Genomic DNA, 27,106 nt, shown 5'->3' on the forward strand with positions numbered 1-27,106 from the left:
TTTCATGAAGAGTCATGTCAGGAATGCCTAATTCCTCTTGCAGAGTTGAACTGAATCTGTAAAATATTGTTAAGAACAGATTTATCTAAACTTAATTTGTTAACAGAAATCTTTTTTATTATGTAACAGTTATTAAGATCTCATTGGAGAAGGCAATGGCACCCCACTCCAGTACTCTTGCCTGGAAAATCCCATGGACAGAAGAACCTGGAAGGCTGCAGTCCATGGGGTCACTGAGGGTCGGACACGACTGAGCGACTTCACTTTCACTTTTCACTTTCATGCATTGGAGAAGGCAATGGCACCCCACTCCAGTACTCTTGCCTGGAAAATCCCATGGATGGAGGAGCCTGGTAGGCTGAGTCCATGGGGTCGCTGAGGGTCGGACACGACTGAGTGACTTCACTTTCACTTTTCACTTTCATGCATTGGAGAAGGAAATGGCAAGCCACGCCAGTGTTCTTGCCTGGAGAATCCCAGGGATGGGGAGCCTGGTGGGCTGCTGTCTAAGGGGTCACACAGAGTCGGACACGACTGAAGTGACTTAGCATTAAGATCTCACAATACTAGCTTAATAGTGGAAAACAGATCAGTAATAAAATCAATCAAATATTTTAGTCTAAAAATACACACACATTCATGAACATGCATACACAAACTAAAATGCAATACATTTATATATCTTAATGTTTGAATGCTGGTATCAGTTTTTGTCTTTTTGGTTTAACTTGTTATTTCTGATGCCTTCATAAAGGGTTGTAAAGGATTTTATAAATATTAAATACTAAAAAGTTTTAAATAAGACAAAATTAACTGTAAAAAAGTGTAAACTATGAATGATGAAAGTTATGTATCAAACTGGAAGAATTGCTTATATAAATTTACAGTTAAGCAAATGTAGGAATAAATCCTCTCCAGAGAGCAATTTATATTTAAAGTCATGCACTAAATTCTCATTTAAATTTTATAAAATTATGAGGCAGAAAACATTTATAACATTTCTTTATATTTCTATAAATCCATGGTGAATCATTGGGCAATTTATTTTGGTAATAATGTGTTCTGACTAAAAAATAATCACAGGCATAATAGTATTTGACACACAAATAAAAAGACTAAACCAACATAATAAATATTAGATTTTTCACATACTATACATGTACCATTTTGAGATAAACTAGCATTCTGTATGCTTCTGTTTAAAAAGTCCCTACTTAATTACAATGAACATACTTTGCTCAAAATAGATATATTAACTTTAAAAATGAAATATATACTGCCATTAACACAGAAAAAGATCCTGTTTGATTATTGCAGTTTATAAATCAGCAGTCCTAACATTTCAATGTGCATTATTATCATCTGGAGTGCTTGTTCAAAATGCAGATTCCCAAGCTTCTGTTTGTATGAATTCTGAGTTAGTAAGTCTGGCATGGGCTCCACTGAACTCTCCAGATGTTTTTTAAGTAGCCTGTCTATGGGTTAAACTCTGATCACTCTTCAATTATACCAGCACTGCTTTAACATTAAGGTACAAATAAATATTCTGGAGATGCTGTTCAATGCAGATTCTGATTCAACTGCATTAGAGTGGGCCTGAGATTCTGGTTTTCTAATAAGCTCCCAGGTGATGGTGATTTTGCTGACTCAGAGATCACATTGTAAGAAGCACAAGTCTGATCTAAAACAAAAAACATATTTTAAATAATAAAACCAAGCCACTAGGAAAACAAAAGCAGGGAATGGTTTAGAATAACCATTTTCACACCTATATAAAATCACTAAAAACACTGGAAAAATTTGTCCAAATTAACTTTCTCAGAATTGCAGCTAACTAAAGAAAAGCTTGCAGCAATCTGAATGGTGTTTACACAAGAAAAGTTTCCAGGGACTTCCCTGGTACTCCAGTGCTTAAGAATCCACCTGCTAATGCAAAGGACACAGGTTCAATCCCTGGTCCTCAAAGATCCCACATGCCAGGGAACAACTAAGCCTGAGAGCCACAACTACTGAGCCTACATGCTTCAACTACTGAAGCCTGTGTGCCTAGAGCCTGTGCTCCTCAACAAGAGAAGCCACCACAATGAGCAGCCTGTGCACCGCAACTAGAGAGTAGCCTCCACTTGCTGCAAGTAGAGAGCACACACATGCAGTAATGAAGACAAAGCAAAAAAAAAAAAAAAAAGCTTCCAAACCTTGGTAAGAACAGTAGAGTTTGCAGCCTTGTAATTTTTATGTTGTAACTCCCCTCCTCCTCTCCATAGCTCTGCAGTAGCCTTGAAAACGAACTGCCTTGCAACCAACGTAACTTAAAAAATGCTCAGGCTTGCTGCCACAGGAAGGAATACTGAGGTTGGAGCTCTTCAAAAAGAGGTCCCATCCCTCATCATTGTTACTGTGCAACCTGTCTCAAAGCTCCCTAGAAGAACTCAGTATGCACTGTGTTGCTTTAATCTAAGCAACTGACTCAAAGTAAAACAACTATTCCCAGGATGTTTGTTGAAAACAATCAGTAATAGTTATGCCTGAGGCTGCCAGAGCAACTGGATCAAGAGCCTGAGAAAACATAAAAGGAAGATCTGGAGACAACACGCCCATAGGAGAAATTGCAACAGCTCAGTAGAGTCCTAAAATATGTCAAGGACCTTCAATCCCACTTACAGATATACCTGTTGTTCAGTTACCAAGTCATGGCAAACTCTTCGTGACTCCATGGACTACAACACGTCAGGCTTCCCTGTCCTTCACTGTCTTCGGGAGTTTGCTCAAAATCATATCCACTGAGTTGGTGATGCCATCTCACCTTCTGTTACCCCCTTGTCCTCTTGCCCTCAATCTTTCCTAGCATCATGGTCTTTTCCAGTGAGTCAGCTCTTCTCATCAGGTGGCCAAAGTTCTGGAGCTTCAGCTTCAGCATCAGTCCTTCCAATGAATATTTAGGGTTGATTTCATTTAGGATGCACTGGTTTGATTTCCTTGCTGTCCAAGCGACTGTCAAGAGTCTTCTCTGGCACCACAATTCAAAAGCATCAATCCTTCGGCACTCAGCCTTCTTTATGGTCCAACTCTCACATCTATACATGACTACTGGAAAAACTGTAGCTTTGACTATTCAGACCTTTGTCGGCAAAGTGATGTCTCTGCTTTTTACTATGTTGTCTAGTTTTGTCATAGTGTTCCTTCTAAGGAGCAAGCATCTTTTAATTTTGTGGCTGCAATCACTCTCTACAGTGATTTTGGAGCACAAGAAAATAAAAGCTGTCACTGTTTTCAATCTTCCCCCATCTATTTGCCATGAAGTTCTGAGAGTGGATGCCATGATCTTAGTTTTTTTAATGTTGAGTTTTAAGCCAGCTTTTGGACTTTCCATTTTCACACTCATCAAGAAGCTCTTTAGTTCCTCTTCACTTTTTGCCCTCAGAGAGGTATCATCTGCATATCTGAAGTTGTTGATGTTACTCCCAGCAATCTTGACTGCAGCTGATTCATCTAGCCTGGCATATAAGTGAAATGAACAAGGTGATAGTATACAGCCTTGACGTACTCCTTTCCCAATTTGGAATCAGTCTGGTGTTCCATGTCAGGTTCTAACTATTGCTTCTTGACCTGCATACAGATTTCTCAGGAGGCAGGTAAGGCGGTCTGGTATTCCCATCTCTTTAAGAATTCTCCACAGTTTGTTATTTTGCCATTCTCTTCTCTAGTGACAGAAACAAATACGTCTCACCAAGTAAAGAATATCAGTACAGAGAAATTATACAAAAGAACTAATTATAAATTCTGGACTTAGAAAGTACAATACCTGAAGTAAAAAAGCAGTTCAGTTTAGTTCAGTTCAGTCGCTCAGTCATGTCCAACTCTTTGTGATCCCATGAATCACAGCACACCAGGCCTTTGTGTCCATCACCAACTCCCATTCACTCAGACTCATGTCCATTGAGTTGGTGATGCCATCCAGCCATCTCATCCTCTGTCGTCCCCTTTTCCTCTCCAATCCCTCTCAGCATCAGTCTTTTCCAATGAGTCAACTCTTTGCATGAGGTGGCCAAAGTACTGGAGTTTCAGCTTTAGCATCATTCCTTCCAAAGAAATCCCAGGGCTGATCTCCTTTAGAATGGACTGGTTGGATCACATGCAGTCCAAGGGACTCTCAAGACTCTTCTCCAACACCACAGTTTAAAAACACCAATTCTTCAGCGCTCCGCTTTCTTCACAGTCCAACTCTCACATCCATACATGACCACAGGAAAAACCATAGCCTTGACTAGACAGACCTTTGTTGGCAAAGTAATGTCTCTGTTTTTGAATATGCTATCTATGTTGGTCATAACTTTCCTTCCAAGGAGTAAGTGTCTTTTAATTTCATGGCTGCAGTCACCATCTGCAGTGATTTTGGAGCCCCCCAAAATAAAGTCTGACACTGTTTCCACTGTTTCCCCATCTATTTCCCATGAAGTGATGGGACCAGATGCCATGATCTTTGTTTTCTGAATGTTGAGCTTTAAGCCAACTTTTTCACTCCCCTCTTTCACTTTCATCAGGAGGCTCTTTAGTTCCTCTTCACTTTCTGCCATGAGGGTGGTATCATCTGCATATCTGAGGTTATTGGTATTTCTTCTGGCAATCTTGATTCCAGCTTGTGCTTCCTCCAGCCCAGCATTTCTCATGATGTACTCTGCATAGAAGTTAAAAAAGCAGGGTGACAATATACAGCCTTGACATACTCCTTTTCCTATGTGGAACCAGTCTGTTGTTCCATGTCCAGTTCTAACTGTCGCTTCCTGACCTGCATACAAATTTCTCAAGAGGCAGGTCAGGTGGTCTGGTATTCCCATCTCTTGAAGAATTTTCCACAGTTTATTGGGATCCACAGAGTCAAAGGCTTTGGCATAGTCAATAAAGCAGAAATAGATGTTTTTCTGGAACTCTCTTGCTTTTTCCATGATCCAGCGGATGTTGGCAATTTGATCTCTGGTTCCTCTGCCTTTTCTAAACCCAGCTTGAACATCAGGAAGTTCACGGTTCACGTAGTGCTGAAGCCTGGCTTGGAGAATTTTGAGCATTACTTTACTAGCATGTGAGATGAGTGCAATGGTGTGGTAGTTTGAGCATTCTTTGGCATTGCCTTTCTTTGGGATTGGGATGAAAACTGACCTTTTCCAGTCCTGTGGCCACTGCTGAGTTTTCCAATTTGCTGGCATATTGAGTGCAGCACTTTCACAGCATCATCTTTTAGGATTTGAAATAGCTCAACTGGAATTCCATCACCTCCACTAGCTTTTTTCTAATGATGCTTTCTAAGGCCCACTTGACTTCACATTCCAGGATGTCTGGTTCTAGGTGAGTTATCATACCATCGTGATTATCTTGGTCATGAAGATCTGTTTTGTACAGTTCTTCTGTGTATTCTTGTCACCTCTTATTAATATCTTCTGCTTCTGTTAGGTCCATACCATTTCTGTCCTTTATTGAGCCCATCTTTGCATGAAATGTTCCCTTGGTATCTCTAATTTTCTTGAAGAGATAGAGGGAAAAGCAGTAGAGGGACTCAACTGCAGGTTTGAGGTGACAAAAAACCAGTACACTTAAAGATAGGTCAAATAAAATGATTACTTTCAAACAATGGAAAGAAAAAAGAATGAAGAAAAATTAACATTAATTAAAAATTTAGCCTCAGAGAACCATGGGAGACCATCAGACAGCCAAATGTAAGCCTATTCAGAATCCCAAAAGACAAGAGAAAAAAAAAAAAAGAGGCAGACAGACAATGTGAAGAAATAAATGATGAAAACTTTCAAAATTTGATAAAAATATTAATTTACACATCTAAGAAGTACAAAATATTCTGTGCAGGATAAATTCAAGATGATCCATAACTAGACAATAAGAGTCAAATCATTGAGAGGCCAAGACACAGTAAGAAGCAGAAGAGAACTGACTTAACACCTGTGTTGCTCCTCAATGGGGAGGGAGGTGGGAGGGGGGTTCAGGATGGGGAACATGTGTACACCCATGCTGGATTCATGTTGATATATGGCAAAACCAATACAATATTGTAAAGTAATTAGCCTCTAATTAAAATATATTTAAAATAAAAGAAAAAAAAAGATTAAGAATTAAATTCCCATTTAAAACCTAAAGAACAAAATGCAATGGGATGATGTATACAGCATGCTGAATGATTATCAATAAGGTATACTATATACAGGAAAACTATCCTTCAGAAATTAAGAAGAAATTAAAATATTACCAAATAAAAAAATGAAAGAATTCATTGCTAACAGACCTATCCTATAAAAAAATACTACCGGAATTCCCTTAGGCTAAAGTAAAAGGACACTAGAAATGAACTGTAAACCACATGATGAAATAAAAAGCATACATAAAGTTAACTACACAGGCAACTCTATAAAACAAATTATAAATGTACTTTATTTTCAATGTACCCTTTTTGTTATCCTTTCTGATTTAAAATAAAACAGTACCAGACAATAAATATAAAACTGTTTTATGGGCTTATAACTTACAAAGATATAATGAGTATAACAATAATAGCATTAACAAGAGGCTAGGAAAAGGAGATACACTGAAGCAAAATTTCTAAGTTTACAGTAAAATTAAGTTGGTGTCTAATATGAACTAGACTGTTTAAATTAACATGCTAATTATAATCTTCAGGATGACTATGGAGAAAAATTTTAGAAAACATATAGTAAAAGAAATGAAATTTTTAAAGGCACACTAAACTGTACTGTATCAGAGATTATATTAAGTGTAATGGGATTAACTCTCTAATCAAAAGGCAGAGATGGACAAAATGGAAAAAAAAATAGACTAGAAAAAAGACAAACGTTGGTTCAAAGTCACAACCAGATTGGGAACAAAAGAAGAATAATAAAATACCACATAAATAGTAACAAAAAGAGAACTGGAGTGGCTATACTAATAACAGACAAAATAGAACTTAGATCAAACACTGCTCTTAGCATGACAGCATGAGAGCTCCATGGATCAATTTCCAGTAAAATGAGTTCAAATATAAAACCCAACTATTTAAACTCTCTGGAAATGATCTTAAAGGGATATAGCCAATTAAAAAAAAAAAAGCTATTCAATAGTAATTACTAAATTCAGTAAGCAAAGATGTAGGACTTCCCTACATGGTAAGGAAGTCCAGTGGTCCGGTGGTAAAGAATCTACCTGCTAACGCAAGGGACACAAGTTCAATCCCTTGTCCAGGAAGATTCCACATGCCGCTGGGCAACTAAGCCCCTGCATCACAACTACTGAAGCTGACATGCTCTACAGCCCATGCTCTGCAACAAGAGAAACCACTGCAACAAGAAGCCCACACACCATAAGAGAGTAGCCCCCACTCACTGCAACTAGAGAAGGTCCACACAACGAAGCAACGAAGACCCAGCACAGCCAAAAATAATAAATCAATCAATAAAAAAGAGATGTAGTCTGAGGCATTTGAACCAAGACTACTCACTCTTTCCTTCTTCCCCACCCAATTAAGAAAGAAACTCTACTCCAGACTAGTACAGCTAGGGACAGAGGACACATTAGTTTCCTAGCTCCCAGGTGGAGAACCATCTTTCTGAGAGATGTATGACATCAACATTTCTCATCCTGCCCCAAGTACATGTTGCTGAGGCTATGTTCAGGCAAATGCAGCTGAGAGGAGCTGAGGGGCTTCCTTCTTCCACCCAGTACCCAATCATGGACCACAAGCTCTGCATGAGTGTGAAATCACCATTGCCCCAGCTTACAAAGTGGTGGTTCTATGCTGGGAGAAGCAAACCAGGAAGACCTGAAACTACTTCCCCCCACCCTACCTAGCATTCAGGTCCTAATATGGGGGTGTTACTTCAAGAAAAGTTTACCATTGTCCCCCTTTCTACCAACACAGTCATGGCTCAGAAATTTTACCTAGAGGGAGAAGCTGACCTTAATACATATAGCTCTTAATCTCTTCACAAAGGACCTGACTTCATTTTCGAAAACAAGTGAAGATAAACCCAAGGGTGCTCTTAAAACTAGTGCAGTTGTGGTGAAAGGCAATTAGGAGGAACCCTGCTAGTTTGTTGGAGAAAACTGGGGAAAGACAACTGAGAGGAGCCCTTGTGGAGACGGAATAAATCTCAAACATTGACCTAAGGGACTATTATTTCAAAGGAGCTGGCTTTGATTGAATTAGTCTGAGGAGCAATTTATACCTTCCACAGAATTCAAATCAGGGAAATTTAATAGCTAAGTGTGGACACAGAAAGACACGGTCAAAGAAAGCTATGCCAAAACCATCATTATCCAAGAGTGACTGTGGGCATAGTCAAGACTGTATCCCCTAGAAGCAATATTAGAAGGTTCACACTATGTATGTGAGGCATTTTTTGAGGGGGAGGTGGAGTAAACATCTCTAAAATAAGCCAGCCATGTAGTAAAAAATTAAACAAGCAAACAATATTAAAAATCATGTGGGAGATGAGACCAGAATTTTCAAAAATGTCCAGTTTCCAACATAACAATTATGAAACAAGCAAAGAAACAATAAAATAGGTATGCAAGAAAAGCTGCTGGATAGAGTGATCAGCTCTCATATTTAACAGGAAACCAACTCAAAATAGCCATTGTAAATGTCTTAAAAAACTAAGGAAACTATGACTAAAGAAGTAAAGGAAAGCATGATGATGAAATTAATAAAAAAGAACCAAATGAAAATTCTGGATTTGTAAACTACAATAACAGATTGTAAAAAATCACTAGAGGGGCTCAGGAGATTTGAATTGGTAGGAAAAAGAAGAATTAATAAACTTCAAGACTGACAGAGATTATGTAGTCTGAAGAACAGAGAGAAAAATGAATAAAGAAAGATAAACAATCACATACATATATGGTACACAATTAAATGCACCAACACATGTTTAATGAAATAAGCCAAAAGAGAGGAAAAAAGAAAAGAAAAAACATCGGAAAAATAAGGTGAGTGAACATAGCTGGAAGTGTCACACTCTCCGATCTCAAATAATATCAAGCTATAGCAATTAAAACAGTATGATATTTGCACAAAAACAGACACCTAGATCAATGGAACAGAATTGAGAGCTGAGAAATAAATCCACACATATATGATGAATATGATGAATTAATTTACAACAAAGGAGCCAAAAATATACAAGAGGGTAAGGACAGTTTCTTCAGTAAGTGGTGCTGGGAAAACAAATCAGCCACATGTAAAAGAATGAAACTAGACCACTATTTTATACCATACACAAAAATTACTCAAAAACAGATTAAAGATCAGAACATAAGACCTAAAACTATAAAACTCCTAGAAGAAAACACATGCTTATGTAAACTCCTTGATATAGGTCTTAGTGATATTTTGAGTCTTGACACCAGAAGTAAAAGCAACAAAAGCAAAAATAAAGAAGTGGGACTACATCAAAATATAAAGCTTCTGCACAGCAAAGGAAACCATCAACGAAATATAAAAGCAATCTTCTGAATGGGAGAAAATATTTGCAAATCAATTATCTGGTAAGGAGCTAATATCCAAAATATAACAATCACACAACTCTGTAGCAAAGAAACAAGCAATCTGATTAAAAACTGGGCAGAAGACCTGAATACACACTTTCCAAAGAAGACATACAGATGGCCAAAGGCACATGAAGAGATGCTTAACATAATTAATCACGCATGCCTGTGTGCTAAGTCACTTCCATCATGTCCAACTCTTTGTGATCCTATGGACTGTAGCCCACCAGGCTACTCTGTCCCACAGGATTTTCCAGGCAAGAATACTAGACTGGATAGCCATTTTCTCCTCCAGGGGATCTTCCCAAACCTGTATCTCCTACACTGGCAGGTGGATTCTTTACTGCTGAGCCACCAGGGAAGACCTAACAACGTGGTATTATGCTCTATCTAAAACATTTGTTAAGAATGTAATTCTCATGTTAAGAATTCTTAACATAGAAAAGAAAAAAGGAATACAAGGAAACTTTTGGAAGTGATGAGTATGCTTATTGCTTTAATTGCTGTGGTAGCATCACGGTACATGCATACATCCAAACTCATCAAATTATATACTTTAAATGTACATTTTTTTCCATATCAATTATACCACAAATGTTTTTAAATAAAGAAAAATAATAGAAAATATCAAAGAAACTAGGAGAAGGGTCTTTGAAAATATCAAGAAAATTAACAAATATTTACCTACACTGATTAAGAATAAAGGAGAGAAAAATCAAATTAACTGAACTAAGGGATGGAAGAAGGGCCATCACAACTGCTTTTGCAGAAAAAAAAGAAAAAACAAGGATTATAAGGGAATACTATGTAAAATTCCATGCCAACGACTTAGATAATTTAGAAGAAATATACAAATTCCTAGAGTGGCACAAACGACCAAACCGATTCAAAAAGAAACAGAAAATCTGATTAAGCCATAACAAGTAAAGAGACGGAATTAGTAATAAACTGAAGTTCCCACAAAGCAAAGCTCAGAGACAGATGGCTTCAGTTGTGAATTCTAGCAAACGTTAAAAGAATTAATACCAATCCTTCACAAATTCTCCCCAAAAATATAATGGAAAGGACCACTTCCCAAATCTTTCTCTAAAGCTATTACTGGTGATATAAAAAACAGATAAATACATCACAAGAAAAGAAAGTAAATCCTGTGGTTATAAATGCAAATTCTTCAACCAAATACTAGTAAACCAAACTTTACAACATGTAAAAAAAGCATTATACAGCACGGAGAAGGCAATGGCACCCCACTCCTGTACTCTTGCCTGGAAAATCCCATGGATGAAGGAGCCTGGTAGGCTGCAGTCCATGGGGTCACTAAGAGTCGGACACGACTGAGCGACTTCACTGTCACTTTTTACTTTCATGCATTGGAAAAGGAAATGGCAACCCGCTCCAGTGTTCTTGCCTGGAGAATCCCAGGGACGGGGGAGCCTGGTGGGCTGCCATCTATGGGGTCACACAGAGTCTGACACGACTGAAGTGACTTAGCAGTAGCAGTAGCAGCATGAAATACTTCTATTCTGCCAAAGAGGAATTTCAGATCTGGTACACAGAGGTGTGAGAGCTAATTTTATCTCTGTTAAATCTACACCAGATAGGGGATTAAGAAATGTAAACTACCATGTATAAGTAAGCTATATGTTTTACAGCACAGATAATAGAGCCAATATTTTATAATAACTATGAATGGAGCATTACCTTTAAAAATTGTGAATCACTATATTGCATTTCTGAATATATAATATTGTATATCAAGCATATCTCAATAAAAAAATAAACGTTTAAATTTAGACTAGGTCACCTTTCTTGTTAAAAGTGTTGTTAAATTTTGATAAAGTAGGATCAAATCTGGTCACTGTGCTGCATACAATTTTTTGGAAAATTTTCTGAAATTTTAAATTTTATTTGAAAATACATTTAATATGAGATTATTCATAATAAAGTTCTGATCATTTTTGTAAGTAATATGAAAAACTTGGTCACTTGTTTTATTGTTTATAACATTAAAATAGTCTATGTGAATTATTTGGCATTAAATTTCCTCTCATTCTCTTTTATTGCATTTTATCTTTGAAAATAATGTATGTTTACCATAAAATATTGATTTTACAGATTTTGTGAGTGGCCTTAAATTTTCATGATTATATGCCTATTACCTAAGTTTGAGGGCCACATTCACATAAGAGATGAAGGAGTCAAAAGTCTCCAACAAATAATCTTGTCCTCTACCAAACCATGTATTCCTCACAAGAAGTAACAGTTTTAATTACATCTGAAATAAATCATAAAATTGGCTTCCCTGATGGCTCAGTGGTAAACATTCTGCCTGCAATGTAGGAGCCACAGGTTTGATTCCTGGGACAGGAAAATTCCCTGGAGGAGGGCATGGCTACCCACTCTAGTAGTTCTGCCTAGAGAATCACATGGACAGAGGAGCCTGGCAGGCTACAGTCCATAGGGTCCCAAAGAGTAGGACATGACTGAAGTGACTTAGCACGCATGCACGCATGCAAACCATAAAATAACAATGATATACTGTTATTTTTGGACAAACACACAATTATAATATTCTACCAATGCCAGGAACTTTGAGATTTTCTTTCAATTTTACCACCAGAATAAGAGTTAACATATTTGATCTTGATTTTCTCTGAAGAACTGCAGTCAGTCATTTGGTTCATTTAAGGGTATATTTTAATACTGGATTAATGCCATACATTCTGATATTTTTTTGTTCCTTACATTCTGATATAACATTTTAATAAAATTACAGTAAATAAAATTCTCCCTCACTGAATATGGGAACCATAAATTCACCAATAACTGTTTTAACAAAAGAATTTTTGTTTTGTCAACAATAAATGATATTGTTAATAAGAAATTGCCAAAAGCCTAGACATATAGTAATTTAAAAACTGAAAATTATCAAATACTAATATAATAAGCATACATACAATTTCCAAGCAACACAAGTATTGTTGTAAGAATTTGACTTTTAAAGTTGGTAGAAACAGAGTTCATAATTCAAGCAGTATGTAAGGTATGGAGGAGGGCATGACAACCCACTCCAGTATTCTTGCCTGGAGAATCCCCATGGACAGAGAAACCTGGCAGGCTATAGTCCATGGGGTCGCAAAGAGTCGGACATGACTGAGCGACTAAGTGCAGCACAAGGTATCATTAAGGGCTTTCCAGATAGCTCAGTGATAAAGAATCCACCTGCCAATGCATGAAACACTGATTTAATCCCTGGGACAGGAAGATTCCCTAGTGAAGGAAATGGCAACCCACTCCAGTATTCTTGCCTGGGAAATCCCATGGTCAGGGGAGCCTGGCTGGCTACAGTCTATGGGGTCGCAGAAGAGTGGGACACAAGTTAGCAGCTAAACAACAACAGTAAGGTACAATTATCCATCTTCTCCCTCAACATGTAAATATATAGAAAGATATTTTCTATTTGGGACCTTGAATAAAACTTAAGCATTTTATTGTCTTTTTGTTCCAAATGTATTTTGTTGTTATTGTTGTTGTTAAATCTAAAGATGTTCAAATGAACATTTGCTGTGCAGTTTTAATTAATCATGATGCTTTAGGTGAAGATAAATTTTCTTCTTGAATCAACATTTCACTTTTGGAAATTAACAGATAGGAAGAAATTATAAGTTTAAAAGTCTATTACTTATAAATTTTAAGAAACTGAAAGAACTATACATTTCAATAAGGATAAAGCTTATTGGCAAAATTAATAAAATTGACACAATCAGCATTAGCTTTGTAGAGATGAAACAGCATTTCAAGGAAAACTGATTTACCTTCATTATTTGTTCTATTTTATCTGCTGATGCTTATACATTTATAGTAATATAAATATGCAAAATTTCTCCTCAAAACAGTTCACATTTAAGAAAACTACATAACTTCTCTTAAGACTGGATATGGCTAATTGCAATGAATTTACACCAAAACAATAACTTACTTGAAGTCCCCAGAAGCTTGGAAGGGATTTTTAACTTTCACAGTAACTTCTTTCCATTTATAACATGGGGATTTGCATTTTATAGTTGCCTAAGGTAAAAAAGAAATAAAACATACTATATGATAATAACAAAAAAGAATATCCTCAACTATAAAATATAGGCTTAAAGTATCTAAAAACCTCTCCATTTAAACATTTCAGAGATATTAATTTATATAAACATTATACTGCCAAAATCTGAGTGGGAAAAAATAAAAATAGATTTTACCTCATCATTGATCCATAGTACTATGCTAACAACTGAATGATTTGTCACAATACTGTCTCCTAAATTTACTTCCTTAAAATTCCTTTTGTTCATGACTGAGCATGATTTTACATTTTCAAATTAATCCATCATACACACACACACACACACACACTGAATACACATGACATAAAGAAGAGGCAGGTGTGTGTGTATATGGACACGCTGGTGTGTGAGTGCAAGAATATCTGTGATACCTGTGTTGGAACATGTGTGACTGTGGCATGCCTGTGTTTCTAATGTAATGGCTGTACTGATATATTTTTACTGTAATAAAAGCACAAATATAAAACTTAAACTCAAATTACTCAAGACTTCCATGAAAGAAAAGATTTTAGGAATTCCACACTTCTAGACTAATCAGGATCTTACCTTATTTCTCCATTATTATCCAATTATTTCCTGATGTCTAAGACCATGAGTGGCCAAATGGAGAAGTAAACAGAGATCACATAAGGCCCAAGTGTCAGCTTTTCTGCCCCAGAGCCATGATAATGAGAGGCTAACACCATCCATCCACGTCTCTTAAACACACGTGGCAAAGCAATGTTTTTTTCAGAAAATTTGTGTGAGAGGGTTGGGAAATGTAAGAATTCAGGAGGAAATCAGAAGATCACAATAGTATCTCAGTGACAATCAAACACGTGCTTTCTGTTCCACGTGTCCTTATTGAATAAGCCATTCTGTCCAGATGAGCGTCTTAATGCTCTCCTCACACAAAGTGGCCTTCTAGAGTCATTCTCTTTAACTCCCACTCAAGCTACTGCACGCCTATGATTTTTCATAATCCATATGAAAATCCAGCAACATAAATTTACTTCTTTGCCATACAGCCAAGGTAGAAAATAATACGTAGACAAACTAATGGCTACACAAAGTCAATCATAACAATATCACACCTATTTTACAGAGATTTAAAAATCCTTCTCCCCCATCCTTTGAGGTAGTAACACTTCAGAACTCTGACTGGAACATCATCACCTCTCACTAAATGCCAGTCTTAGCATTACCTTTGTAATGGATTTGCTCCAGAGCACCCTAAAGATAAATTAATAAATCTTCCTATCAGAAACAGAAACATTTTCTTTGCTAGGTAAATCACCAAATCTTAATTCAAACAAAAAACAGACATAGACCCAGGGAGTGCTTTAACTTAAATCACAAGTCTCCATGGCAGAAGGTCATATAAATTGCTATACACATAGTGAATGACTCCTTGATATAAAGCACAAATATAATCCTAAAAAGACAACCTTAAAACAGTACTCAATGCAAGTCTTTTCAAAATGCAGATGGCCAACAGGCACATGAGAAGATGCTAATCATAAGAGAAACGCATATCAAAACCACAATGAGATATCTAGCATCTGTCAGAATGGCCATTATCAAAAAGAATACAAATAACAAATGCTGGCGAGGATGTGGAGTAAAGGAGCCCTTTTACGGTTAGTGGGAAGGTAAATCACCACAGTCACTGTGGAAAGCAGTATGGAGGTTTCTCAAAAGACCAAAAATAGAACTACCATATGATCCAGCTATTCCACTCTGGGTATATATCCAAAGAAAATAAAGATACTAATTTGAATAAATACATGCACCCCAACATTCATAGCAGCATTATTTACAATTGCCAAGATATGGAAGCAACCTAAGTGTCCATCAACAGATGAATGGATAATGAAGATGTGGGGTGTATGTCTGTGTGTGTGTATATGTGTGTGTGTATATAATACATATATATTATATTTATTGATTTATATGTGCGTCAGTGTACGTGTGCTCAGTTGCCTAGTCGTGTCCAAGTCTTTGCGACTCCATGGACTGTAGCACACCAGGTTCCTCTGTCCATGGGATTTTCCAAGCAAAAATACTGGAGTGACTGGCCACTTCCTTCTCCAGAGAATTTTCCCTGGCTGGCCACTTCCTTCTCCAGAGAATTTTCCCAACTCAGAGATCGAACCCATGTCTCTTGTGTCTCCTGCATTGGCAGGTAGATTCTTTATTACTAGCACCACCTGTGAAGCCATATATATACATACACACACACACACACACACACACACACACACACACATATATATATTTTGCCATTTGCAGCAACATGGATGTACTTGGGCTTTGCAGGTGGTGCTAGTGGTAATGAACCCAATTGCCAGTGCAGAAGATACAAAAGATGCAGGTTTGATCCTTGGGTAGGGAAGATCCCCTGGAGGAGGGCATGGCAACCGCTTCAATATTCTTGTCTAGAGAATCCCATGGAAAGAGGACCTGGCAGGCTACGGTCCATATGGTTTTAAAGAGTTGGACACAACTGAAGCAACTTAGCAGCGGCAGGATGTATTATGGTAAAGCTTTATGGGCATTATGCTAAGTGAAATAAGTCAGAAAGAGACAAATACTGCATGATATCACTTATATGTGAGATCTAAAAAATGCAACTAATTAGTGAATATAATAAAAAAAGGAAACAGCCTCACAGATACAGAGAACAAATTAAGGGTTACCAGTGATGAGAGTGGGGAGGGGCAATGTAGGGGTGGGAGGTACAAACTCTTGGGTGTAAGATAGGTCCAGGGATGCATTGCACAAAAAAGGGAATATAATCAACATTTTGTAATAACTGTAAATTGAAAGTAATGTTTAAACATTACATACAAAATTAATAAACAAAACCAAAATTTTAAAAGTACAAGTCCTTTCAACTTCTATTATAAAATTGAGATTTATTTCCAAAGAAAGAGTATCAAAGCAAAAATATCAGAGATACAGAAACCAAAAACTGCAAATGTTAAGTAAGTACACATCTGTGTCTGCATATGCACATGATCTCAAAGAACAAGAGCCGCCAGGAGATAAAACTTGGAAGAACTGCTGTACTTGGAACACTCCATGGCTTGAGAAGAGAAGCAAAAAATATATCATAAATGAGGTAAAATTTACTTACGATGGCTTTAAAATTGAGGACTTCACCCTTGAGAGCAAAAGTCATCGTAGTACCTCCTATTCCATTCTTAGGTCTTGAAATTAATAGCAGTGAAGCTTCAGCAGGATGGAGGAAGCGACTGGTAAATTTCAGAGTGATAGTAATTTGGTTTCTATTTAACAAAAGATAAGAAAAAACTACTGTAATAAAAAAAGACAACAAGCATCTATTCAGTGAAGATCATATACCAAGTACACATACCCTGCAAAATACTTACTTCTACAATAAAATTAAAGATTGTTGAAGATTTTAGAAAGCCTATAATCTAGTTATTGCTGTCAGTCAAAACATATTGATCCAGTCTGTAAAACCTAAAGTTAACTTCCAAATGCATATATTATCTACTGAGTATTTGATTTTCTAAGAGTTAGCCATTGGAAATCATGTATGCATGCATTTTTTATGTGAATTTTATAGGACATTCTGGGCTACTGGTTAGGCACATTCTTAGTTACATCAATGACTTTTGATTACATGGAGGAAAAAATGAGAAAGACAAATTCAAAAAAAATACTTCAAACTGTGGTTGAAAATAAAATTCAAATCTCAAATCAAAATAACAGCATAATGTGTACCTGTGGTGGGTTCATTTTGATATTTTGCAAAACTAATACAATTTTGTAAAGTTTAAAAATAAAATAAACTTAAAAACAAAAACAAAATAATAGCATATAAGTACCATGACTTTTATTTGAAAGACAAAATTAAAGAAAAGAATAAAGAAAACATGTATCTCCTTTAATCTTCAACTTTCTAGTTTCACATCAGATCAGATCAGATCAGTCACTCAGTCGTGTCTGACTCTTTGCGACCCTATGAATCACAGCACGCCAGGCCTCCCTGTCCATCACCAACTCCCGGAGTTCACTGAGACTCACGTCCATCGAGTCAGTGATGCCATCCAGCCATCTCATCCTCTGTCGTCCCCTTCTCCTCCTGCCCCCAATCCCTCCCAGCATCAGAATCTTTTCCAATGAGTCAACTCTTCGCATGAGGTGGCCAAAGTACTGGAGTTTCAGCTTTAGCATCATTCCTTCCAAAGAAATCCCAGGGCTGATCTCCTTCACAATGGACTGGTTGGATCTCCTTGCAGTCCGAGGGACTCTCAACAGTCTTCTCCAACACCACAGTTCAAAAGCATCAAATCTTTGGCGCTCAGCCTTCTTCACAGTCCAACTCTCACATCCATACATGACCACAGGAAAAACCATAGCCTTGACTAGATGGACCTTTGTTGGCAAAGGAATGTCTCTGCTTTTGAATATGCTATCTAGGTTGGTCATAACTTTCCTTCCAAGGAGTAAGCGTCTTTTAATTTCATGGCTACAGTCACCATCTGCAGTGATTTTGGAGCCCCCAAAAATAAAGTCTGACACTGTTTCCACTGTTTCCCCATCTATTTCCCATGAAGTGGTGGGACCGGATGCCATGATCTTCGTTTTCTAAATGTTGAGCTTTAAGCCAACTTTTTCACTCTCCTCTTTCACTTTCATCAAGAGGCTTTTGAGTTCCTCTTCACTTTCTGTCATAAGGGTGGTGTCATCTGCATATCTGAGATTATTGATATTTCTCCATGCAGTCTTGATTCCAGCTTGTGTTTCTTCCAGTCCAGCGTTTCTCATGATGTACTGTGCATATAAGTTAAATAAGCAGGGTGACAATATACAGCCTTGACGAACTCCTTTTCCTATTTGGAACCAGTCTGTTGTTCCATGTCCAGTTCTAACTGTTGCTTCCTGACCTGCATACAAATTTCTCAAGAGGCAGGTCAGGTGGTCTGGTATTCCCATCTCTTGAAGAATTGTCCACAGTTTATTGTGATCCACACAGTCAAAGGCTTTGGCATAGTCAATAAAGCAGAAATAGATGTTTTTCTGGAACTCTCTTGCTTTTTCCATGATCCAGCGGATGTTGGCAATTTGATCTCTGGTTCCTCTGCCTTTTCTAAAACCAGCTTAAACCACAGTAAAACAGTTAAAGAATCTATGGATTTGGAAACTTTATTTCCCAGTTTTTAGGGAATGACTAAGCCATGGCACCCTGGCAATCTTGCATAACTGCACAGGCCACACATATGCAAAGTTTAACTGCAGTGGCTATAAGTGTTGCCAGAAAGTTCTGTGATCCTCCCATAACATGAGAGCATGGAGTTTCAGGAAAAACTGCGACAAGAACATTTCTCATTTGCCTCTCTATCTTCGCTGAGAGGCTGTCAGCAGACAGTTTCCCATTGACTCTGCGTAGCCCCCTCCAGCATAGAGTTACAGGCTAGAAAACTGCTTAACTGCAGCATGAAACAAACTGACTGTCAGCAACTGGTGTCCTCCCATGCATGGTGCAGTCTTCTGGTCCCTTTTGTTTTGGCATCACTCAGCATAAGGGGCATGGAGATCTGCCTCTCTGGTAACTTTTGCTTTCACTGTTTAAGTAAGTAATGAGATCTCCGAATGAAAAATGGGCTCAATGTTTCTTTACTGGCTGAATCTTTCTGCCTTACCTTTCCACAGCTGTAGGTGGTAAACCTTGGAGACTTTTATCTTTGCTTTTCCTCTGACTTTTAGCATAGTTAGCACTATACATCATATCACAGTTATTCTTTGCACAAACTATCACCTGTCATTTTCCCTTAGGATACACACAGTTGGCAACAGAAATGGCAATAGCTTCTCTCAGCATTAAACTATGGCTTAACTTCCCCAGAATCTTTGAAGAATCTCTTTTGAATAGGCGAGCTTAGGGTGCAGCATAGAGTAAAGTGAATGGAGGACTTTTAAAATCAATTGAAATATTCTCAAAATTGATTTTTAGGGAAAATTACAACTCAGAACTAGCAGGAATGGGAGAATTTTATTCAGATATAATATCACTAATCTCAACTACTGCAAAAGGACATTTTCATGACTATTATAAAAAACTCATGTACTTAAATTTAACTGAAAAGAGAATATTTGACCTTGACATCTTTTTCTGGGTGTTTTTCAAACTCTGTGTTAGGATGCCTGTGATTTAGGATTTTTGTAGATATTCACAAATTCATTACTAGATAAAGCCATACGTTCAAATAAAATTTATAATGTTTCAGACTTTGTTTTAGGTTTGGGGGATAATTAGAAAAAAAAAAACAAAAAAACACACTATTCCTGAACTCCTGGATCTTTCATTTTATATGACATGGCAGACATTAATTATGTCATAATAAAATAAATGTGAAAACAAAGTATGTATGTGCTATGAAGTGATATAAGGGCATGTAATAGAGAGTGTGATACAGTCTGAAGGGTCAGAGGAAGTGATATGTTAGGTAGGATATGGAGGATGAGAGTGAGTTAGGTAGGATTTGCATGGGATGAAAGAAGGCATCCAAGCACTCTAGTATGAGGACTTCTGACGATTTTAAATAATCTATCAAAGGCCAATGGTGTTGAAGCTTAGAGAGCAAAGGTGTTAGTGACACAAGATGTGGTTAAGAGCCAGCCATGAAAGGCCATGTGGGCTATGTTGAGATTTAAGCCAAAGAGTTGGAGAAGGCAATGGCACCCCACTCCAGTACACTTGCCTGGAAAATCCCATGGACAGAGGAGCCTGGTAGGCTACAGTCCATGGGGTTGCGAAGAGTCGGACATGACTGAATGACTTCGCTTTCACTTTTAACTTCCATGTGTTGGAGAAAGAAAAGGCAACTCACTCCAGTATTCTTGCCTGGAGAATCCCAGGGATGGGGGAGCCTGGCGGGCTGCCATCTATGGGGTTGCACAGAGCCGGACATGACTGAAGTGACTTAGCAGCAGCAGCAGCAGCAAGCCAAAGAGTAACATGACCAAATTTACATTAAAAACATTATTGCTAGTCTCATATAAAGGATGGACTGCAGAGAATCCTTTTAGGAATAGATTGTAGCAGGCCAGGTTAAAGGTGATCATTTCAGTTCAGTTGCTCAGTTGTGTCTGATTCTTTGCAACCCCATGAACTGCAGCACACCAGGCCTCCCTGTCCATCACCAACTCCTGGAGTTTACGCAAACTCATGTCCATTGAATTGGTGATGCCATCCAACCATCTCATCCTCTGTCATGCCCTTCTCCTCCTGCCCTCAATTGTTCCCAGCATCAGCATTTTTTCAAATGAGTCAGCTCTTCGCATCAGGTGACCAAAGTACTGGAGTTTCAGCTTGAACATTGGTCCTTCCAATGAACACCCAGGAAAGATCTCCTTTAGGATAGACTGGTGGGATCTCCTTGCAGTCCAAGGGACTCTCAAGAGTATTCTCCAACACCATAGTTCAAAAGCATCAATTCTTCGGCACTCAGCTTTCTTTATAGTCCAACTCTCACATCCATACATGACTACTGGAAAAACCATAGCCTTGACTCGATGGATCTTTGCTGGCAAAGTAATGTCTCTGCTTTTTAATATGCTGTCTAGGTTGGTCATACCTTTCCTTCCAAGGAGTAAGCATCTTTTAATTTCATGGCCACAATCACCATCTGCAGTGATTTTGGAGCCCCCCAAAATAAAGTTTCCACTGTTTCCCCATCTATTTCCCATGAAGTGATGGGACCGATGCCATGATTTGAGTTTTCTGAATGTGGAGCTTTAAGCCAACTTTTTCACTCTCCTCTTTCACTTTCATCAAGAAGCTCTTTAGTTCTTCTTTGCTTTCTGCCATAAGAGTGGTGTCATCTGCATATCTGAAGCTATTGATATTTCTCCCAGCAATCCCACTTATTCTTCTTCCAGCCCAACGTTTCTCATTATATACTCTGCATAAAAGTTAAATAAGCACAGTGACAATATACAGCAGTGACATAATCCTTTTCCTATTCGGAACCAGTCTGTTGTTCCATGTCCAGTTCTAACTGTTGCTTCCTGACCTGCATAGAGGTTTCTCAAGAGGCAGGTCAGGTGGTCTGGTATTCCCATCTCTTGAAGAATTGTCCACAGTTTATTGTGATCCACATAGTCAAAGGCTTTGGCATAGTCAATAAAGCAGAAATAGATGCTCTTTCTGGAACTCTCTTGCTTTTTTGATGATCCAGCAGATGTTGGCAATTTGGTCTCTGGTTCCTCTGCCTTTTCTAAACCCAGCTTGAACATCAGGAAGTTCACGGTTCATGTACTGCTGAAGCCTGGATTGGAGAATTTTGAGCATTACTTTACTAGCATATGAGATGAGTGCAATTGTGCAGTAGTTTGTGCATTCTTTGGCATTGCCTTTCTTAGGGATTGGCATGAAAACTGACCTTTTCCAGTCCTGTGGCCACTGCTGAGTTTTCCAAATTTGCTGACATATTGAGTGCAGCACTTTCACAGCATCATCTTTTAGGATTTGAAATAGCTCAACTGGAACTCCATCAGCTCCACTAGCTTTGTTCGTAGTGATGCTTCCAAGGCCCACTTGACTTTACATTCCAGGATGTCTGGCTCTAGGTGAGTGATCACACCATCGTGATTATCTGGGTCATGAAGATCTGTTTTGTACAGTTCTTCTGTGTATTCTTGTCACCTCTTATTAATATCTTCTGCTTCTGTTAGGTCCATACCATTTCTGTCCTTTATTGAGCCCATCTTTGCATGAAATGTTCCCTTGGTATCTCTAGTTTTCTTGAAGAGACCTCTAGTCTTTCCCATTCTATTGTTTTCCTCTCTTTGCATTGATGACTGAGGAAGGCTTTCTTATCTCTCCTTGTTATTCTTTGGAACTCTGCATTCAAATGGGTATATCTTTCCTTTTCTCCCTTGCTTTTTGCTTCTATTCCTTTCATAGCTATTTGTAAGGCCTCCTCAGACAGCCATTTTGCTTTTTTACATTTCTTTATCTTGGGGATGGTCTTGATCCCTGTCTCCTCTAAAATGTCATGAACCTCTGTCCATAGTTCATCAGGCACTCTATCTATCAGATCCAGTCCCTTAAATCTATTTCTCACTTCCACTGTATAATCATAAAGGATTTGATTTAGGTCATACCTGAATGGTCTAGTGGTTTTCCCTACTTTCTTCAATTTAAGTCTGAATTTGGCAATAAGGAGTTCATGATCTGAGCCATAGTCAGCTCCGGATCTTGTTTTTGCTTACTGTATAGACCTTCTCCATCTTTGACTGCAAAGAATACAATCAATCTGATTTCAGTGTTGGCCATCTGGTGATGTCCATGTATAGAGTCTTCTCTTGTGTTGTTGGAAGAGGGTGTTTGCTGTGACCAGTGTGTTCATGCTCTTGGCAAAACTCTATTAGCCTTTGCCCTGCTGCATTCTGTACTCCAAGGCCAAATTTGCCTGTTATTCCAGGTGTTTCTTGACTTCCTACTTTTGCATTCCAGTCCCCTCTAATGAAAAGGACATCTTTTTTGGGTGTTAGTTCTAAAAGGCCTGGTAGGTCATCATAGAACCATTCAACTGTTCAACTTTTTAAAGGTACATTAGATTAGCTTGAAAGATGTAGATAAAGGAAAGGATGCCAAATTTAAGATATACTGTGTAAAATCAGTAAGCCTAGGTAATGGATTGGCTCTCTGTGGAAGATGATGAAAAAAGGAGTTCAAGAATGACCATAACCTATGGGACTTCCATGGTGGTCCAGTGGATAAGAATCTGCATTGCAATGCAGGGAATGCAGGCTCAATTCCTGGTCAGGGAACTAAGACTGTACATGTCATGGAGCAACTGTCTGCATGCTGCAACTACTAAGCCCATGTGCCCTAGAGCCTGTGCTCCTCAATAAAAGAGGCCACCACAATGAGAAGCCTGTGCACCACAACTTAGAGAGTAGCTCCTGCTCGCTGCAAGAGAAAGCTGTAGAGAAAGCTCAGGCACCACAACAAAGACCCAGCACAGTCAAAAATAAATAAATAAAAAGAATGATCATAATCTAAATACCATGCACTTAGTAAATAAATTTATGGAACTATACTTAACTTTTATGAAGCATTTACAAATATAGTATCCTTTTTGTGAAGCCCATGGCTGGTTGTAGAACCATCAAGATTTTGAGCTTGTCTTGAGTATAGATATTCCTTTTATAAAGTTTGTAGACATATTTAAGCATGTAAATGACCAGGGCCTTCCTAAGTGTGTTAGAAAGTTCAGAATCAAGTTGGTTGTTGATTTCAGGTATATGTCTTAGGTCTCCAGACATGTGTATCATAATTATGGACTTTATCTTAATTGTCTTACCATTTATTTTATTTTTCTTCCAATTGCCTCCCCCTCATTTAAAAAAAAAAGTCTCCTTGATATTACATGTACCTCATCAACTACTTCAACTTGGCTTTTGGAAGAGATGGGGAATAAATATATGACACATCAATGTCAGTGCCCAGATGGCTCAATGAGAATAATGAGGAAAAAAGAAACAGAATGGTTTTCTAAAAGTATACTTTCACTTTTATGATAGTCACTGTATGATTATAGCTAAATAAAGTCATCAAGTTAGATGCAGAAATGTTTGCTTATATGCTGGTATAGCCATTTAATCTTTTCTATATAAATTATATCTCAGGGAATTTAAATCCACAACTGGCAGAAAAAACTATTATTAATCATGATTTAGACAGATTCTAAATAGGATGTGGTACAACATAGATAATTATGTAATATATGATAATGATAAACCTACAGATTTTTTAAATAAAATATTTTCTGTACCCTCTGTATAAAAACCGAAGCTTTGAAATTAGTCTAGCTAAAAAGTTATTTTAAAAAACACCTAAAAATGGCATTGAAACCTACAAACTGAAATGCACCTGCAGAAGTGAATATCTGGTTTTCATATACATTGTGAATGAAGCATTACATTTTCTGTTTCATTTTCCCCCATTTTCCTCTCATTTTATACACACATGATAAATAAAACAACTATCAAATTATATCCTTATTATGCATTTGCTTGTGTGACACTCTGCCAGATTATAAACTTTTGTGAGTAGTTTTGATATATTTTCATCTATGAATCATAGTACTTCAAATTTAGAGGAGGGATGCAAATACTTACTGTCTGCTTCCTACAAGTCCCAGTTACAGTACTAGGTGTTGCCCCTATATAACTACATTTATTACTGAACACTATAGGCAAATATTCTGATCTCCATTTTCCAAATAAGAAAAATCAAGCTTGATATAAAATCTGTATGTGTCACTATTTAAGCCCAGTATTTAATTGTTAAATGACATGATAAAAGGGTTCTAGGCCACACTGACATCTGAAACTCAGATTCACTCTCTTTCTCTAAGATAAACCTCATTAAGATTAAAATAAAGATTTTTTTTAAGCTACTAGTTGAAGGAAACCATTGATGAGAATCAGCATAGAGGCTAATAAAAGAAACAAAGCTGCCTATAGACTCATGGAGAAGCCATTTCCAGAAATACCTATGTAAATGGAGGGCAAAATGAGTTTCAGACAACCTTACTCTTCCAAAGGTCAGTGTATGATATCAGGCAACCAGACATAAAAGCAAAATTGCTTTTACCCTAAAATGAAGTTGGCCAATTGACAAACGTGTCCATATACAGAATCACAATTTACTTTTCTATTGCCATATTATTACATATAAATGAATAAACAAGTATCATAAGTCATTATAATAAATCCTTCAACATGAAACACGAGACCAAGATAAAAAAACATACCAAATGATTTCAACGAAAATAAAAATAATATAGGTAATAGATGAGAACATAAAAGTCAGAATGTAAAAGTCAGAGACATTTATGAAGATATTGCAACTCCAATTTAACAGTGGGATGCTATGAAATAGATACCCAATGAAAAACAAAGTATTCTTACATATATATATATATATATATATATATATATATATATGGAATTATCTATCTACCTACCTACCTATTTGTCTATCTCCTAAAGGAAACAGTTAGAAATGAAGGCATGTTGATCAAGAGAGAAAAAACAGTGAGCTGAAAAATGAGTGATGAGATAGGATACATAGAGAATCCAGTCAACAGCATCCAAGAACCAAAGGCTGGAAAATGAGAACAGAGAAAATGGAGAAGAGAAAATGATGAAAAGTAATTTAAGTGAATTTTCCAAAGCTTATTAAAAAAAAAACAACCTCATAATTAAAGGACTCACTGTGCTCCCAGTCAGTGAATAAAAGATCCTTTTTGATTCATTCTGGAACAATATCAGAACACAATGGAAGATCCTAAAAATGTCCAGGGGTGTAGGAAAGCAGAATTATAGTAGAAATTACAGTATCACAAAAACTGAATACTATGAGGCAAGTGGAACAATTATCTCAACCTATAAGGAAAAACTCTTTCATCTTAGAAAAATACATGATGCAAAATTTAAATCAAGTGTAGGATAGTCAAAAAACATGCTTAAAAATCAAAAATTTGGCAAATTTACCTCTCCTATACTTTTTATTAGACGGTTTCATAAAGGAAGTTTTTTTTTAGTAAAGAAGTGAGTACACTAAGAAAGAGAAATATAGTTTCTATCCAAAGAGGAATATAGAGTGTCCAATACTGACAGCTTTTCAGTAGGTCTGGAAAGCAATCAGTCCAAATAAGAACAAAAGGTAACATGCTCTAGAATGTGATACACTTGAAGGAAAGGTTTTACATATTTCTTTAGAATTTATTAATTTTTCTCAACTTAAAAGGGAGTCAAAGATACTTTGTATCTACTAATGGTATACAAGGGAAATATTTACAAAACACATCTTTAGTCTTGGAACAGTAATGAATAAAAGATAAAAATAGTGATGTTTAGTGGGAGGGTGATACATCTAGAGGGGTAAGTAAGCAACATCATCAAATATTTTGTCAATATTATGCCATATGTCAAGACACTATTTCTGAGATTGATAAAACAAAAATATTGGCAGGATATACAGATTATTTATATTTACGGAGGTAACCATTGGAAGAATTAAAATTAGACACAGCTGAAAGAGTTAAAAGTAGGCACTCAAGAAGTGCATCTCTAGAGATGGGAATATCAGGCGAGAAGGACTTCTTTGCATGTTAAACTTCCCTGCATAGTTGAATTGTTAAAGCAGGTGCAAGTTAAATTTTGATTTAAAAAGATAAAGAAATTGACAACAAGAATATATGTACCTGTCAAATATGGTCAAAATATTGATGCAATTATATGTTATGGATCTGTAGGATTTCTTACAAACAGTTAAAGCTATATTTTCTTTGAATGCCAAGGGCTTTGTATGAATATGATATACACAAACACACACACACGGTATGTACAGGTGTCAGTTAAAAAGAGTCTTAACTCTGGGTTTAGATTGGCTGGTTTTGAATCTCTATTTCACAATTTAA

General features: G+C 37.2%; 1 protein-coding gene across 4 annotated transcripts in view; it reads right to left on the reverse strand.

Annotated features, from left to right (window-relative positions):
- The window catches only part of CFAP47 (cilia and flagella associated protein 47), a 502,646-nt gene that overhangs the window by 238,760 nt on the left and 236,780 nt on the right, over positions 1-27,106 (reverse strand). For all 4 annotated transcript variants that reach the window (XM_024988430.2, XM_015461736.3, XM_059883840.1 and 1 more), the window contains 2 exons: positions 16,774-16,924; positions 13,523-13,611 (listed from right to left, as the gene is read on the reverse strand). In XM_024988430.2, coding sequence (XP_024844198.1) covers positions 13,523-13,611; positions 16,774-16,924 — 240 coding nt within the window. The remainder of the gene's footprint in view (positions 1-13,522; positions 13,612-16,773; positions 16,925-27,106) is intronic.

Source organism: Bos taurus, chromosome X, assembly GCF_002263795.3.
Source record: "Bos taurus isolate L1 Dominette 01449 registration number 42190680 breed Hereford chromosome X, ARS-UCD2.0, whole genome shotgun sequence".
NCBI lineage: Eukaryota > Metazoa > Chordata > Mammalia > Artiodactyla > Bovidae > Bos > Bos taurus.